Source organism: Triticum aestivum, chromosome 3B (genome assembly GCF_018294505.1).
Source record: "Triticum aestivum cultivar Chinese Spring chromosome 3B, IWGSC CS RefSeq v2.1, whole genome shotgun sequence".
NCBI classification, from domain to species: Eukaryota; Viridiplantae; Streptophyta; class Magnoliopsida; order Poales; family Poaceae; genus Triticum; species Triticum aestivum.
In genome coordinates this window covers 712,034,632-712,051,290 of record NC_057801.1, presented here as the reverse complement: position 1 = coordinate 712,051,290, position 16,659 = coordinate 712,034,632, and the positions used below count along the sequence as shown (strand labels likewise).

At 43.6% G+C, this 16,659-nt stretch overlaps 2 protein-coding genes across 2 annotated transcripts; both read right to left on the bottom strand.

The window, feature by feature from the left end:
• Positions 1-2,041: 2,041 nt before the first annotated feature.
• Positions 2,042-5,349, bottom strand: LOC123071938 (serine/threonine-protein kinase CTR1). The gene is made up of 10 exons (XM_044495516.1): positions 5,113-5,349; positions 4,954-5,022; positions 4,521-4,621; positions 4,065-4,143; positions 3,474-3,572; positions 3,345-3,413; positions 3,195-3,244; positions 3,026-3,107; positions 2,553-2,647; positions 2,042-2,475 (listed from the first exon to the last, which is right to left on the bottom strand). Exons 1-10 carry the CDS (start codon positions 5,161-5,163, stop codon positions 2,337-2,339), a joined length of 834 nt encoding a protein of 277 aa, XP_044351451.1. The 5' UTR covers positions 5,164-5,349; the 3' UTR covers positions 2,042-2,336.
• Positions 5,350-5,609: 260 nt separating this feature from the next.
• On the bottom strand, positions 5,610-6,890 carry LOC123071939 (uncharacterized). The gene is made up of 2 exons (XM_044495517.1): positions 6,340-6,890; positions 5,610-5,840 (listed from the first exon to the last, which is right to left on the bottom strand). The coding sequence occupies exons 1-2, from the start codon at positions 6,591-6,593 to the stop codon at positions 5,675-5,677; spliced, it is 420 nt and encodes a 139-aa protein (XP_044351452.1). The 5' UTR covers positions 6,594-6,890; the 3' UTR covers positions 5,610-5,674.
• Between the last annotated feature and the right edge of the window lie 9,769 nt (positions 6,891-16,659).

Here is a 16,659-nt window from a genome sequence, read left to right as displayed (position 1 = left end):
AAGGAACCTGTGGCAACACACACTCATATGCATCTTAAAGAGACAAGGGTAACCTTATCTCAACGTTTATCAGAGTTGGATATGAGTAGTGTGCAATGACACGTGATGACATGAAGCATGTTTTGTTATTTTTTCCGCCTGTTGCAATGCATGGGTTTATCATTTGATTTCATGATTCGTGTTCTGCTTATGTAGTGATTTAATTTTCCGCATTCATGTTGAATAGTGACATGTACAAGTTGTACGAGCACTCCTGCTATGGTTATTGGGTTAGGGCCGGATGGTTTTCTCCTACCGTTGAAATGCACGGGCATTTTTACTAGTATATATACATGCTCGGATCACATCAAACAAGAAGTTTTGTAGTTTACTTATGATGATTTAATACCAACTTAGAATGAATTATCTAGGTGGATTGCTACGATTAGTCATCGGAATGCAGATTTTTGTGTGGACCACCACCTAGGTTCATAGAGATTGTACGCATACCATGTCTAATAGCTTCCATGTGTAACCACGTATCATATGGGCTGTGTCTTAGCTAAGTAAGTTGTAGGTACCTGACCCGTACGACTGATGTAGGTGTTCGATAGGTGAATGGGTCATACTAGTGGGTCAAGGTATTACTTCCCAAAGGCTTCGTCTCAATCTTCTCCCGGTTACTATACTTTGAGTTTAATTGCAAATAGGACTGACTGGGTCATGCAGGGTAAAGTATACAAACCTCTCGAGAGTGTTTATGATTAGCCATGTCCACAGTTGTGGACAACCTTGAGAATCTTGGTCGGGACTGTCTAAAAGATCTCATCATCTAATTTTCTTAACTGAAACTTGATGGGTTGAACATGGAAATAGGACCTCTATTGGAAGCAACCAATGTGTTTAGGGATCTCCACTATGTGTGACACTGCTTCTAGGACCTCCGTTGGTTTTGAAGTAGTATGTCCAGAGTCTCTACCGGGGTGCACCAGTACGTTCTATGTATGCTATTAGAGTAGTCCACCCAATACAAAGTCGGGATAAAACCTTAATTGCTTTTCTACAAAGTGTACCAAACCTCCCCTTACCCTCAAATGCATGTAGGTGAGATAGGGTTGTTATATATTCATGTAACACTTGCCAATACATTCAATATGTTGACCTTTATGGCTGCAACATATCATGTTGCGGGTGGATCCGATGATGAGTAAGTGTAACGTCGGGTTGTAAGTCTCCACTCGACATCGTTCGCATATGGCGGAAACTCCTTGGTGTTTTAATTGTTTTAGGTTGTATCGCTACTTTAGTTGAGTTGTCTTGGGCTAGTAGTATGTACTAAATTATGTGTTCTAGATGTTGGGCTGTAATGATTTAATACATATTTGTGTTTGATATTTTATAAGTACCGAGTATGTTGGCAAATCGATCTAGGGGCTGGCATGGTAAGCACAGAGACTTAGGCCTTATTGGGTTGGTCCCTACATCGGGCTTCCAATAATCCGTGGCATCCTGAACCACGTTCCACATAAATTATGCCACAATGCCTGCAACAAGACATGGTCACAATCTTCGTCGTGGCCGCGCCACACACATTTCCCATCTCCCGGTCTATGACACTTGCAAACTTGATCCCCACTAGGGATACTGTCCCAGGCTACTTACCAAAAGAAGATTCTTATTTTCGCTAGAATTCTAGCCTTCCAAATTAGTAACTTGATTTTTTTGAAGATTTCTTTACAGAGAGATCCGGTCGAGAATTAGTCGAGCAGCTGTAGCTTCCAACAAGCGATGTCCGGTAATGTATAAATTCCTAGGCTTCAAGGGTGCCCAAGGATCTTCGAAACAACGAGGCCCATCTGCCCCCAATCCAGTTCCCAACAACTTTTGCCTCTGAATAATCCACGCTGGCAAAGAGCCCACACATCCTACCAAAAGGTCGTGGTGTATCCATTGTGAACCTCAAATCTCGTTTCTAGAAGAAGCAAATTTTGCACTTTCCCGACGGCCTTGGCAAACTGGGATCAATGCAAGCTATACCTTCTTTCAAAATTTAAACCATGCATGAATAAAATGCTAATACTATGGATGACACGCATTCCACATGTATAATGAGCTGTTGGACCAATCATATCTGTTCTGAACATTCGGGCTAGCCCTGAAACTACCGGAAGTCTATGTCATGTCGCCAGCGTCCTCTAGCCTCCTTTCAATGTTGCAATTTGAGAAGATATGCACCAACCTCTCTGGCATTCCCTCTTGGAAGCAACATGGAAAACATCCTCGAACCTTCCCGAGCTCACCTCGGATAAATCATCCCCAGGGCTGCAGGCATAATCCATCACTATTAAAACACGAAGCTAGCTTTCTTTGACGCTCATATTTCCAGCAACTTTCCCAGCCTCTTTCCGCTTGGTTTGCGCCTGAACGTTGTACTGCTTTTGCAGCTCCCGGAGCCTCTCAAGGAGTTCTTGGAACGAAGGGCGGTGTTGTGGATCACTGCTTACAAAAAGGGATACTCATTTCATTGGATCGGGAATAGGTTGTTTAGTACTAACGTGCAGACTGGTATGTACCTGTCCCAACAGCTCTGGATCATCGATGCCCACTGAGGATCCACATCCCTTGGAATTTCCAGTCTGTGATCCATAAAGCCTACGGCTCCGATGACCTGCAACATAGGGGCTTGTGTTATTACGTTAAAGAAAAGCTAAAAAGAAACTGAGTTTTCTTAAACTGCAACGTTTGTGTAATTTCGCTTCTTGGAAAAGATTCACCATTCACCAGTAAGCTAGCAATTTTCAAGAATTCTTTTTGGCTCTAAGACGCCATAAAAAGGGGTCAACAGAAAAATCATCTCCATATCTATCACGGGCCACACTGAAAGGAGAATGGATGAACTATGAAGCAAAGAAACATTAAAGTTTGTTACTATGACTTGCTGTATCTAAGTAGATTAAGTTGCGGAATTTGGCTGCCAATTTGCCACCAAATGTTGATAAAAATAAATCAGATTAACAGCTAATCAATATGCATAGCAAAAATGTACCTGCATTGTATTGTGAGTATCCCAGGGAATCTTCTGAGTAACAAGCTCCCACAGGACAACTCCATAACTGAATACATCAGACCTATACTTAATAAAGAGGAAGAAATGGTTAATAATCCGTAGGTAACAGAAACATTGGTTGTTCAAGAATTTCCAACGTTGAGCTTACTTTTCATTTGAAGGTTCACTTCGTAGCACCTCTGGAGCCATCCACTGCGGCTGGATTTGGAAACCAAGTTATCATGTACTAGGTTAAAGTTTATGACAATTTTGTCAGTCTGGAGAATCCATGTCAAAAGTTAAGTTTGTTTATACTTACTGTTCCCTTTCCAGTTTTTGTTGTCAGAAATGTTTCGAGTTTCAGACGTGAAAGACCAAAGTCTGCAACCTAATAGAACCAAGTGAGATGAGACAACATGAAGTATGCGGACCAAAGTCTCGTGCTTACCTTTACAGTCCAATTCTTATCAACCAGCAGGTTTGGCGATTTCAAATCACGGTGCACAACAGTGGGAATGGAATTGTGAAGATAGTTCATGCCCCTTGCCTGCAACAATATTAATTTTTCTTCTAAGAATCCACATGGAAAAATGTGTACTCGACAAAGAAAATATCAAGTAACTTCCATCTCAATGGTTTAAGAGAGTTAAGGTAACAATATTGCACATCATAATCACATGAATCATGATTGAATTTTTCTGATATAATCTTCAGTTATGATCGTACTAACATAACATGTGATACAGCACAAGATACTATATTAGATGGCAGGTACATGATATCACCTATTTTCTGTATCATTCTTCCATACACTGAAGCTACAAATATGGCTTAGCTTACATGCAGTTCAACTTCTCTTTTAGCCAATTGCAAAAAAGTAATCTGTATCTATTCAAAACATCTATTGAGATCTTTAAGTGAAGAATGTTTATCCAGTTCTTCTGCTACAACATGTTCATTTCTCAAAAAGTTCCATGTAGTATATTTGGCTGGATATCTCCTGATTCCTTAACCAGCTGTTAAAAGAAAATGCACTCACAATGTCTATAGCCATGTTAACTCTCCGTCTTGGATCCAGCTTGCCAATGTTAGTTCGGAGCAACCGGAACAAACTCCCGCTGCATTATGGGACTCGGGAGTGTTATACATTATAGGTAAAACAAAACGACCTCTAGTGAGATTCTAAATTCTACACAACTACAAAAGAATGCCAAAACTATATTTCCAATAGCAAAAATGGTTGAAAACCTACAGAAAATAAAAACAATTTCACCTAAAACAAAATCAATGCATGGTATGTCAGAAGTGCTTTTAGTACCAACCGAAAAGAACAGGGGGGTATTAGCACTCCCAACTTTTTCAACAAGAGGGAAGTATAAAAGACGGGTGGTTGCTTACAGAACCATGTGTGCCAGCCGTTGAGCTACCCATCAATCCTTAGAAATGTTCTTACTAGTATCGATGAGAAACACATGTAGGAAAATATACAGCATACCGTGGGAGAAATTCAGTAACAATACAAAGTCGTTGCTGCGACAGAACTGCACCCATGAAAAGTATGATATTGGGATGTCGTAGTTTCTTCATCAATGATACCTACACATTTGAAGGATGCAAATATAGTCATGGCCACAAAATATGGAAAAAGGATCACGGGATTTAGAAAGTTGTCGCTGTAGTGCTAATTGACCCACAAAAAAATCAACAAAAGTGAAGATCTGTCAACACCAGATCTTTTCTTCATATTTATCCACATGGTTATATTAACATAGGATAGCGAAAATGGTAACTGTAGGTTCCGTCATTCGTAATCTTGCACTTAGTTTCTGTAGTGGGGTGTCTATCTCAATAATACAATAGATATCATGTAGTTGCATTGCAATTATACCCAAATTCTAGAACAATTGTATGTAGATATAGATGTCCACCTCTTGTCTGAAGGTATTTATCATTTCTTCTGAATATTCCTGCTTGGAGAATACTTTAGCTGCCACGTCCTACAGGAACATGAATAGATACTGAAAAATTATGGTTAAGATGTAAAACTCCATTCATAATCATGGAACAGAAATGATATACCAACTTACCGAGCCATGCCACAGAGCATGATACACTGTTCCACAACAACCTGTATGCATCGAACATAAAAATAGCACAAACGAGTCCGTTTGTTACAAAAAAAGGACAATACCAGCATATAACAGTCTAAGAATAGGGATATCATTGCTAATTCTGTGTGATTATCTACATGGACTTTCAGGAGTAAACAAGTACATGCATAACAATACGAACAAAAATGCCATCAGTGTAGTGGAAGTGTATCACTTGCAACTTAGAATATCAGAATAGACATTCATGCCACCAGGACTACTGTAAAATCATGAAACTCACTGAACTATTATGATTATTGAAAATTAGAAGAAAAATAACTGATCTGGATTATGCCAACGGTAAGAGGAGAATTAGAAGAATACAGAAGCTTTTATTAAGAAGCATGAAGAGTGAGGAATTTTACTGACAAATAACTGATTTGGACTATGCCTACGAGCTATTAAGATGCATGCATAGTGTGAATTACTGACAAAGAACAAACAGCTCAAGTAGTTCTTAAATATTTTCTGGATGACAATTTTTGCTGCATCGTGTGAATTACTGACAAAGAACAAACTTCCCTCTCCAACACTTCCCCTTAAATATTTTCTGGATGACAATTTTTGCTGCATCGTAGTCAGCGGGATGAACGATTAATTCAACGGCATTCTGGCCAATTGCTTCTGATGCAGAATAGCCAAACATATGCTCAGAATACCGGCTCCTAGATTACAGAACAAAAAGGAAGAATTTGGTAAAACATGCATACGAAGAAACGAGCAGAGTCAATTGTGAATAGGAATGCCTACTACATAAGAATTGGATCTATAGTAATTACATGCATCAGATATGCTATGTATTTTAATTAAAAAAAAGGTGAAATGCACTTTGCACTAGGTGAAAGCACGTATGCACGATGAGTTGATCACAAGAAGCAACCAAATAAAAAAACATCAGCTTACTTCCAAAGCCATGTATCAATGCAAAAAACATCGCAGTGTGATCACTGGAACAAGCTAGAGACACGCCAGGACCAGTTCAATACAAGGGGGAACGGGCGTACTCAGTAGCCAAGATTGCATATCTGAACTCGAATCTATGCACAACACGCGCCAACTAAAGAGTAGAAGAAAACCTATGAACAGCGCTAGTCCAGCATTTCGTCGAGCACCTGGTGAGCAATGAGCACACACAGCCGAAACAAGATAGGCAGGGGACCTCACCAGTACAGGAACCTCCCGTCGGGGGCAATGACGTGCACGGCCTGCCCCAGAGACTGCAGTATCCAGTGGCAGTGCCTGTCGGGCAACCTGCCGCGGGCGGCGACCTGCCACGACGATGACAGCCGCGCGCGGCGACGGGCCGTGGACTGTGCGCCGCGGGGACGGTCCGGCATGAGCCTGCCTACCTCCCGCTTGAGCTCGGCCTGCCCCTCCTCCAGCACCCTTAGCTTCTTCAGCAGCTCGTCCGCTTCCATGGCCGGCGCCGATGCCACTGTCGGATGGAACGGCAGTGGCCCGCCATTTTACTCCGAGATGTCGGCATGTCGCCGATTAAACAAGTCGATCGGGAGGGAAGATCTGGCCAAACGGCTTTGCTATGCCTGACATAATCAGTGGGCAAAGCGCAGCTCTGCTGTACACCTCTCCTCACTGTTCCGCTTTGCTGAGATTCTCCTCTTCTGTTCCAAGTTTTCCTCCCATTCCCGGCCATGCTTTCGCGCGCTTTCTCCTCCTCCTCTCTCTCTCTCTACGCGTCCTTCAAATCAGCTAGCTTCCGGCCGGCGCCAGGACTCATTTCTGTTGCCACTTGCCAGCCATCTCTTTTTTAAAACACTGATTACGATGTAGACGTACGCGCGTACACTCACACCACCACAAACACGACGTCCATGAAAGACCCACTCAAAATTACAAAGCTTGAAGATTAACGAAGTGACCCCATATATATCGCTATCACTAAAATATCGCCGTCCAATGAAATAATGATCCCATTACTGAGACAGCAAAAAAAAATTGATCGGGTTGGCTGGCATACCACCATCCTCTAACCATCAAATAACTGAATTTTTTTGCTCTCGCTCGAACCTATTTGGCTTGATGGAAAAAAAATGAATCAACAATCTAAATGGAAACAATTTACATTTGTCGTCCAATCTTATTGCAAGAATTCTAATGATAGAAACAATTATGAGTATGCAATTGTCCATCATCATTCGGTGGACATGTCCAAACCACAACGAAGATTTTACAGCTTTTCGGTGAGGCGACTCCGCGTGAATTGCACTAAAGGCAAGATTGAGCTAATTCTATGTGAGCACAGATCTTCGAAAACTTGCAATCACGCCTTCCTTGCCAATTGCAGAGCTTCCCCTTCTGTTGGCTTTGATATGGGAGGAACGACAACGGTGCAGTGGCAGCTCGTTCTAGCAGCGGTCGTGGCCGTTCGATGGTTCAGAGAGCTTGATGTAACATAAATTATGTTTTGGATGTTTTGTATTTTTGGTGAACCTTTACAAAAGATTTTAGTTCTATTCACACAAAAATAGAACTTATGCTAAGCAGACATTGTGAGAGGAGGAGAGAAGCGGAAAAGAGAATAGACATTGTTTGTTATATGAATGAACACGCATGTAGCAGTGGGGAGGGCGTTTTGGCTTCCTGGTGCATTTGCTCCCGCATGAGTAGTAAAATTAGAAAAATAGTAATAAGAAATACAAAATTCTTAAGAAAAAAATTAGATGTTCTTGTTAGTGTCGTAAGCATGCTTCACAAATTTCATCTGAAACTAGTAGCAGCGTTTCGTTGATGAAAAAACAAATTTGGTTGTAACATTTGGGGGTGACATTTGGTGTTCGTTTTTTTTTTGTGTGTGTAGGCCAAATGCTTACTCTTTTTACCTAAAAATCTACAAGTAGCATTTGGATGTGACTATGAACGCATCAAATTTTTGTTGGGACTTTTTTGACATTTCAAAAATCATTTCGCGCAAGAGCACATGCACGCGGGAGCCGAATTGGATTTCCGCATGTAGTATATCTATTGTAAGGAATATTAATTATAGTATTTTTAGTTTGCAAATAAATATATTTTTACAGATAGTATTCTAAAAAATATTATGTAAAAATGAAAGGATGGTAAGAAATTTCCAAAAAAAAAGGAGAACTTAATTAAAAATGTTTGTTTAGGTTTCCCATCCTCATGGCCTTTCCATCTTTCTAGTGTAATTTAGAATTGGATTCAAAAGAATGTTGTCATCTTCGACTTCTAGTTCCTCGAACTTATAACATTTTTTATTAGTGTATATGTATATGCCACAGACATGATCGGCCAAGCCAACCAAGGATTTCTCCAAAACCCAACTCTCACCACCAAGCCCAGCCACCATCAGCCCGGTGAAACAAGGTCATCGACACTACACCCAGCGGGATGTGAACCAAAAATGGAAAGAGGAGCGGACCTTCAGATCTAACGTTGCGCTAGACCAACGGCTGATCCAGACCCCATGTAGCATGGGCGTGGAATATCCTATTTGACGCTCTTTGCGTCAAATTGTCGGCGCTTCGCACAGGCGAGCAACCGAGCAGTGACGCAAAGAGCCGGCCCAGTTTTTGCGCGTCCAACCGTCACTAGCCAGCCGGTTTTGGAAACCTTCTAGAAGGTTCCCTGAACCAGTTTTTTTCTTTTACTAGTTTTTCTGTTTTTTTTCTGTTTCTTTTTTTTCATTTTCTGTTTCTTTTTTCTTTTTAAGGTTATTTTATCCTTTTTAAACTAAGTTCATGTTCGAAAATTGTTCATAAATTTAGAAAAATGTTCTCGCCTTTAAAAAATGTTCAAATTTAAAAAAAATGTTTTTTGAAAAAATGCCGCCACCTCTTCCTCTCCTTCTCTTGGAGCGTGTGGACCTCGACGGAGTTACCACCATCGCGTCATCGATCTGGCTGCTGCCTCACTTGTGGCACGATCTGATCTGGGAGAGATGGTGAGGGGTGGGGGCGGTGGAGGTAGGGGAGAGGGAAAGGATGATCCGGTGCAGGACTACCATGCTGTAGACTCGAGGCGCCCAACCCCGACTACCTCGACGCCCCCGCCTCCTTAAGGACGACCTACACCACCTTCCTGCTGCCTAGAAGCGAGGAGACCGCCACCTCTCAGTGACTTCCCATGCTCCCGCAAAAATTCCTCTTCAGATAGTGGAGCGGCATCTCTCCCATAGTCTTCAACATCCGGTTGGTGCCTGCTCCTTTGGTAATCTGACGTTCCCTCTTGCATTATATTGATCTCAAAAGCTCATGTGTTGTAACATAATTATTGGATTAGTGATGCATACCATTATGATTATTTCAGTGTCCTTACAGATCCGTTCTCTTTTTCATGAAGTGCCTGGAGGCTTTGGCCACATGACAACTTTCATTTGAAATATAGAAGATATAAATCAGTGATGTTGATGGCATACCACTCATCTCTCGGCACTGTACGGACAAACTTTGAGATCTTTATTGCCATCCCAACAGATGAAGACCTAGATTACATATTAAAAGTTCATCAGTGTTCTGTCGTTTAAGATCATGTGTGGGTATATCATTGACAACCAATGATTTCTTTATGCTTGAAAAATACTTCATCGCTGCACTATGATGGTAAGATATGTTTTGTTTTCCTCTAAGGAAACTTCATAGTTCCAACACTGTTTTATTTTTGCAGCATTGTAGAGTTCTTTTGAATGTATAGGATTCCAAATCATATTCAGATTTTTCATTCACAATGCTTTCTTAATTCCCATTATCTTGGCCTTCATGGTAATCATTGCCACCTAAATCTAGCAAATAATCACCGGTTATGTATGGTTCAATATTTACGCATCACCAGTTGTAAAGGGTTCAGTATATCAGTTCATAGAACTTTGTTGCTATATTCATATGTACATTTCTATCAAATGTACATGATTTAATTTTTGTTGGTGGTGTATACTCATTGGATTATTCCATTTTTTTTGTCAATTTGATTGTGGGAATGACCCAAATTTGCCAAAGGAGTAGTGAAGTGGGTGCTGAAATCTTCATCTTTCGGTTGCTTTAAAAATGATTTGGCACCTCCAAGTAATGTTCCCTTATTGTGAGTAACATGGGGAAAGTCTTCATACTGTAGAGAACCACGACATTGAGGGTGTACTCCTTTGCGATTAGGCCATCCCAAATCTAGGTGCCATCAGCTTTGTGACCATATTTATTACTCTCACTTACAATTTTGTTGCCTTTCACTTGTGGTCTGGCAAGGGATCTTTTATGTACCGTCTCAAGGCAGTATTTTTTTTCTAATTGTATAATTTATATATGCTGAGCATAAATGCAAAAAATAAAAAGTGGCTATGTTCTTGCCCTGTTATGCTACTTGATGCATCTGTCTGTTTTCCTCCCATGTCATGATGTCATGTCACCGATCTTTTTGTTTCGAATAGTAATATATCTATTGCTATTTTGTATAACTACTAGCTTCCTTATTGACATCTATTGTTACTAATCCAGTACGGCTCCTGATTCCATGCCGTGCCTATTAAAAGTTCAGGGATCTTTAATTCCATTTCAATTTTCTTTGGAAATCTTCTGCCAGCTCAAGTGCTCATGTCAAGGAATATAGCTGTATTTTACTTGGATTTTTCATTTACCTTGCAATGCTAATGGAGAAAAGGCAACCAAATTATTGGAGGGATAGCGATTGTTAAAGAATAGATAAACAAACTATTTGCCATGGAAATTACTATTCGGAGACCTTGTGCATTTGGAAAGTATGTAAGGATCAAGTCTTTGATAATGTACTTCCAAACTTTGCTTGGTGCTCAATTCCTGTTGTTAGCACCTACACATAGAACTATACTGGACAGTGTAAAGAAAATTGCTCTTTCCCCTTGAACTCATAACATTATTCCATGTGACTGAAGGAGTAATCTGATCATCAAAATCATCAATGTTTATTTATGACCATACATTCCCGCAGCAACGTGCGGGGAATCATCTAGTTGAATATGTGTAAGAGAGACAGTATTGATTGGCAGCAAGTTGCTGGTGATTTTCTTAATCAGAAGGGGTTCGACAATACTCTTCATATTAAGGTGCGTGCATGCCATCACATTTATATTTTGTGTATTCTGGTCTGCCTGTTATGTTTGGGTACCTCTAGAAATTTGCAAATAGTGCAAGTGACTAACTGTATTTAGTGACAACATGCTTGGATATGTTTTCACAACTGCCATACTTTTTGCAAGTTGCAATATTGAGTTAACTGCCGATTTATAGGAATCCAACATTTATTATTGATCAATGCTCATTGTTCTTCTATCTTAAACTCTTGCCTCTTACACTTTGTGATTATTGATAGTAGCATTATGTTTATTATCTAGGAAAACAGGCCATATATTATGATATTATTGTGTAGTACAATTGTACATAGGCGAATCATTTTATGGCACACTGCAGAAATGTAACTCTATAATCATTACGAATTGCATAAACTGCCACATCTTATAGCCCAACCATTGGCAACTGGTAATAATTGTAGTTCCACCACCTTATTGATCTTTGTATGCTGTATCATCCAGAAATTACTTGAATCAGAAAGTCAAACTGTTTTTCCGTCATTAACACAAGTACACCATGGTAATGAGTTTTTGGAGCTATCTTTTATTGAAATTAATCACTAGACATTACCCCCCAAATCGGAATAGAATGTTGGGGCATCTTAGCAAGGGGAAGTCCTGTCCGTTTACTTCTGTACCCGGTATACACTTATGGTTATAACCCCTGTTGATCTTTGAACAATACAGGTTTTCATGGAGCATGAAACCGAGAATCTTTTGGAGGTGCTGGATGCTTGTTAACACTAGGTCAGGGTATTCTACAAGCTTAACAAACTGAACTATCAATTCTTCAAGAGCTCTTTTACAGTACCCTTAAATCAACACGGACCGTCCATTTTCTTTAATCCAACGGATGTTGCTTATTGGTACTCTAGCGCGAGTGTTAGGGAGTACTAGTACAAAGTGTTAAGGAGTAACTCCAGTTCAAGGGTAAAAACGTAACACCAGATACATAAAAAAGAAAACGTAACAGAAGATGACAAATAACGTGCGCCTAATATTCTTTTTTTTAGGGTAAGTGCACCTAATATTCAGATCGAACAATTACCTTAAAGGATCTGATTTCTGTGAGGAATACACCGGGTTTTTTTTGCGAATAGGAATAAAAGATTTGACTGGATATTGTTTCTACGTGCTCGAATGGCTGCTCGTATGCATTCAATGCACAAGAACTACATGCATCTGCCGGCGTTGTATTCTTTTTTGCAAGTTCGTCGTCTTCAATCTACGAAGGTCTTATTTACACTCAAGTATCTATACCGGAATTTTGTTCTAATTAAGGCCCAATCTCAGTGATCGAAGATATGCACACATGGAGAAAGGGATCGAGACCGATGATGAGATATCAAATGCACATGTTCGACGTTACACAGGTGGAATTGCCTGATAAATCAGCAGCGCTACGAGCGAAGTGGAAAAACCATCGGCGGTGTGGCGGCCGAGCATTAGGAAGATAGTTAGCCCTGCGGAGAGGATGATTGTTGCGTTGAAGGGAGGGCAGATCAGGAGTTGAGACGGATACGCGGAAGATCCCTTGACGGCGTTCCAAGGGGAGAGCCGCGTGATTGCGACGCCGGCGGCGTTAATAGATTGGATCAAAGGATTTTTTTTTCATCCTCAACGAAATAGACTGGAAGATTTATTAGTAAGAAGATCTTTTTGGGGGAAATTTTATAGCAACACAGAAGGTCCATAATACCCCTTAGAATCGATGGTTGGATTTAATTGGTACTCCCTGTTCTATTTTGGAGTACGAGGGTACTGTAAAAAAGCTCTTCAATGAAGGCATTTCCTCCAGCATCGCTCCATGCAGTGGCGACTGTCCTGCAAGGTATAAGCCGTGACAACTGTTCCCTCCTGAACGTATAGGCTATAGATTCCATTTAGTAGAACAGATGGATTTTTTTCCAACTTGCTTGTGTCAATGGCAGGACGCTGCCAGAGCGTTGTATCTGTGTGAATTAACACACAGAGATCAGGTTTTGGCGCAACTGGGTGTATATTATCTGCTTCACTGTAATGTAAGCCCGTAGGCCGGGAGATCGCTGTTATCGTTTTCCCCACTGAAAATTCATGTACATCTCAGGGAAGAACAGAGTGGTAACCCTCTTGGCCGCAGGTGTCTCTGCTGTTCTTAACTTTTAACCTTGAACGCGCCTATTTGCTATCCTGCTCATGTCGTATTAGCAGTGTACTTCTGACTGGTCATAGTCATACTTGCTATACAAAGTTTCTAAGAATTTTTTTGTCTTTGTAAAATTGATGCAGCCATATTCCAAGGAACACTTGCACAACAATTGGGTGCTGATCCTTTCAATTCCATTCAGTTCCCCCCCCCCCCCCCCCCCCCCCCCCCAATTTGACAATTTGTTAGCAACAGACATGGCCTGAATTTGTTTGTACTTTTCAGAAGTCTTTCTTCCATGTGGTAAAATGGGATAGTGTGGAGATGGCAATAAAATTGGAAAAGCAAAGCAAGCCCTGGTTCTGGAACTTGTTTTTTTTTTTCAATTTTAGCAACATAGTTCTTGTAAATTAAAGAAAGATCAGGCTCTTAAGACCCTTGTCCTAGACTAGGCGGGCGCTAGGTTTCCCCCCCTCCCCTCCCGCCGCCACCGGCCGGCGGCCTCGCGCCCCGCCTCCGCCCCTCTTCCGCCCTCCCCTTCCTCCGTCCAGGCCGCCTCGCGCCACCTCCCCGGGAGGTGGCCGGGGCGGAGCTCGCGCTCCCCCCGCAGGTCCCCTCCTCCCCCGTTTCCTCCCGCCGCCGTCGGCGGGCGCCCCCGGCGCTGGCCCGGGTGGTGCCGGCGGCGGCGGGCCTTCCCGTCCCCCCGCGCGCGTGCTCCCTTCCCGGGGCAGGGAGGCGGCGGCGGTGCAGCCCGGCTTGGCTGCGGTCCGGCGGCCCTGCGGCGGCGGCCGGCGGCAGGCGTGGTGGCGGCATCGCTCCTTGGCGGCGGGGCGGCGTGGTGGTGCTGGGTGGCCGTCGGCGCGCCCTCGGCCCAGATCTGAGCCCGACAGGACCATCTGGGCCCTAGCGGGTCGGCCGCCCGGCGTGGTCTCGCTGTCTGCGGCGCGGTGAGGAGGAGGAGCGGCTCCGTCATGGGGCGTCGGCACCGACGGCGTGCCGGCAGCAGCGCGAAGGCGGGAGCTTTACGGGCCCACGAGGGCTCGGCCGGGCCTGTGGGCCTACAGGCCTGGTGTGCTCCTGCTATTGCGTCTGGACGGCTACCGTCGCTGACGGTGGAGGTGGGGCCCTCCCGCGTGCCGATGGTGCTGATGCCCTAGTCCTGGCTCTGATTCTTCGCCGCGTTGTCCTCACGTCGAGGTGCCGTGGTGAGACGGCATGGAGGCCTCATGACCGCGTTGGCGCAGGGTGGTGGTTGGTTTCATGGCTGGTTCCGGAGCGCCCGAGGTGCGGATTGGGATCGAGGGAAACCCCTGTCGGCGTAACGACTCCGGCGCGGTGGCGCCCGTGGGTGCCACCTGACCTTCCGGGAAGGCGTCGGGGGCTACCCTTCCTCTCGCCTCGTCGTGTACCGGGGGAAACCCTTGGCAGCAACGTCTTCATCGTCGCGATCCTTCTTGGAGGTGTTGATTGGTGCCGGCACTTCGGAGTCTTGGAGCCTAGTGGAAGAGCCCGGTGGGCGCAACGATCGCGAGGCTTCTTCGTTTTTGTTGATCCGCTGTTGTCGGCATTTGTTTCTTTTGCTCTTTCTCTGTCGTTTCTTTTGGGCGTGACTGTGCTGCTTTCGCCCCAGCACCTATCCCTGTACGGTTTGGTTGGTTGCTTTGTATACAAAGCGGAGGGAAACCCTTTTTTGGTAAATTAAAGAAAATCAAAACCAGTTTTGTGGTGCCATGCAATTCCAAGAAACTAAAATTACTTCAACCATCGAAGAATACCAAAGGAAGGATTACATTAATTTTGGTAAATCAAAACAAAGCATATTAATTAAACACCACATGAAACACAAAACGTCATTACTAGTAGAACATACTATAGAAAACATTAACCAACCATAGTAGATCACTACCACCCCGAGAGATGTCAATTCTGAGGATGCCTTTCAATGGTCTTGCGAACCGTCGGGCTCTTACACGGCCAGGTCCACTTACGAGAGGCTATGCCAGGGGCTGGTGAGATCGAGCACAGCCACATGCATCTGGCGAAGCTGGGCGACCCTCAAGTGCAAAATCTTTGCATGGTTGGCTGTGCAATATCGTATTTGGGCATCGGACCGAAGAGCTCGACATGGGCTACAGGATGCACCTTCGGCATGCTATACGTGTATGCAGGAAGAAGATAATGTGGATCATATCTTGGCACAATGTGTCTATGCGAGGGAAGTCTGGCACCAATGCTTCCTTACCATGCAGGTCAATGTGGAGATCCCACAGGTCCTTGACACCTTTCAAGAGTGGTGGTTGAGGACAAGAAGCAACTTCCGACAACCATACAAACGAGGGTTCGCCACTTTTGTCATTGCCGCTGCCTGGTTGCTTTGGAAACAATGAAATGCAAGAGCTTTCAACCGGGCTGAGCAAGTGAGTTCCCCCATGAGGGTAGCTCAGCAAATACTAGAAGAGATCAGATCATGGAAGCTCGCGGGATTAGGAGTGGTAGGCTTGAGTATTTTTGTGAGAGAGTAATTGTTTGTGTTAAAGGAGTCGGAGTCGGTGTATCCACGGTGATGCTCGCATCGTCGTAGAATCTTGTAAAATATTCTGCTTTCTTTTATAAAAATATGGTACGCTATTGGCGTACTCTCGAAAAAAAACCATAGTAGATCAAATTAAAGCAGTGCAAAAGTCGTGAAGGAAATTAGATCAAGGTAGTGGTACACCGGCCGTGAAGGACATAAATTTCTGCATCCATTGCATGGTTGTTGTATCGAAATTTATCCAGTTAAAGACGGTGCCTTTTCTCTTTCTTTAAAAGGAGGAGCAGCCAGAAGGAAATATACCTGCTTCAGTAAGAAAGAGAAACCTCACCAGGAACTTGGCAATGGATGCAAAATGGGGCAACCACTGCGTAGTGTGGCGCTTCCAAGGAGGTGACACGACGTTCGCGACGCCGACGCCGTTGGCCGGTAGAAACCCGGCAAGCTTTCGTGCGAAGCACCGCCCAACACCACACCCTCACGCACTGCACCTCCGCTGACCCGCACACCTCCCACGAAGCCATTGCGCCATGGCCAAGCAGAAGCCACCACCACACCATGCATCCACCACTAGTCTCTCCGACCGGAGACACGAGCAGGGCAGACAGCACACCTAGACGACGTCTTCAAGAAGAGCGCGACACTCGAGGGCGTTGCCGTCACCGGCCCTGGCCAGAAGCCCGAGGCAGAGCTTTCGCCCGGCGCTGCCACACTGTTTGCCGAGCCCAAGACCTGCCGGACCACCAAATAGCC

Excerpts from the sequence above, each read along its gene's own strand:
- LOC123071939 (XM_044495517.1), bottom strand. The coding sequence starts at position 6,593 with ATGGAAGCGGACGAGCTGCTGAAGAAGCTAAGGGTGCTGGAGGAGGGG. Across the intron at positions 5,841-6,339 it reads GACGGGAGGTTCCTGTACTG|GAGCCGGTATTCTGAGCATA; the intron begins GTGAGGTCCCCT and ends TCTGTAATCTAG.
- LOC123071938 (XM_044495516.1), bottom strand. The coding sequence starts at position 5,163 with ATGCATACAGGTTGTTGTGGAACAGTGTATCATGCTCTGTGGCATGGC. Across the intron at positions 3,414-3,473 it reads ATAAGAATTGGACTGTAAAG|GTTGCAGACTTTGGTCTTTC; the intron begins GTAAGCACGAGA and ends TGGTTCTATTAG. Across the intron at positions 3,245-3,344 it reads CAAAAACTGGAAAGGGAACA|CCGCAGTGGATGGCTCCAGA; the intron begins GTAAGTATAAAC and ends TTCCAAATCCAG.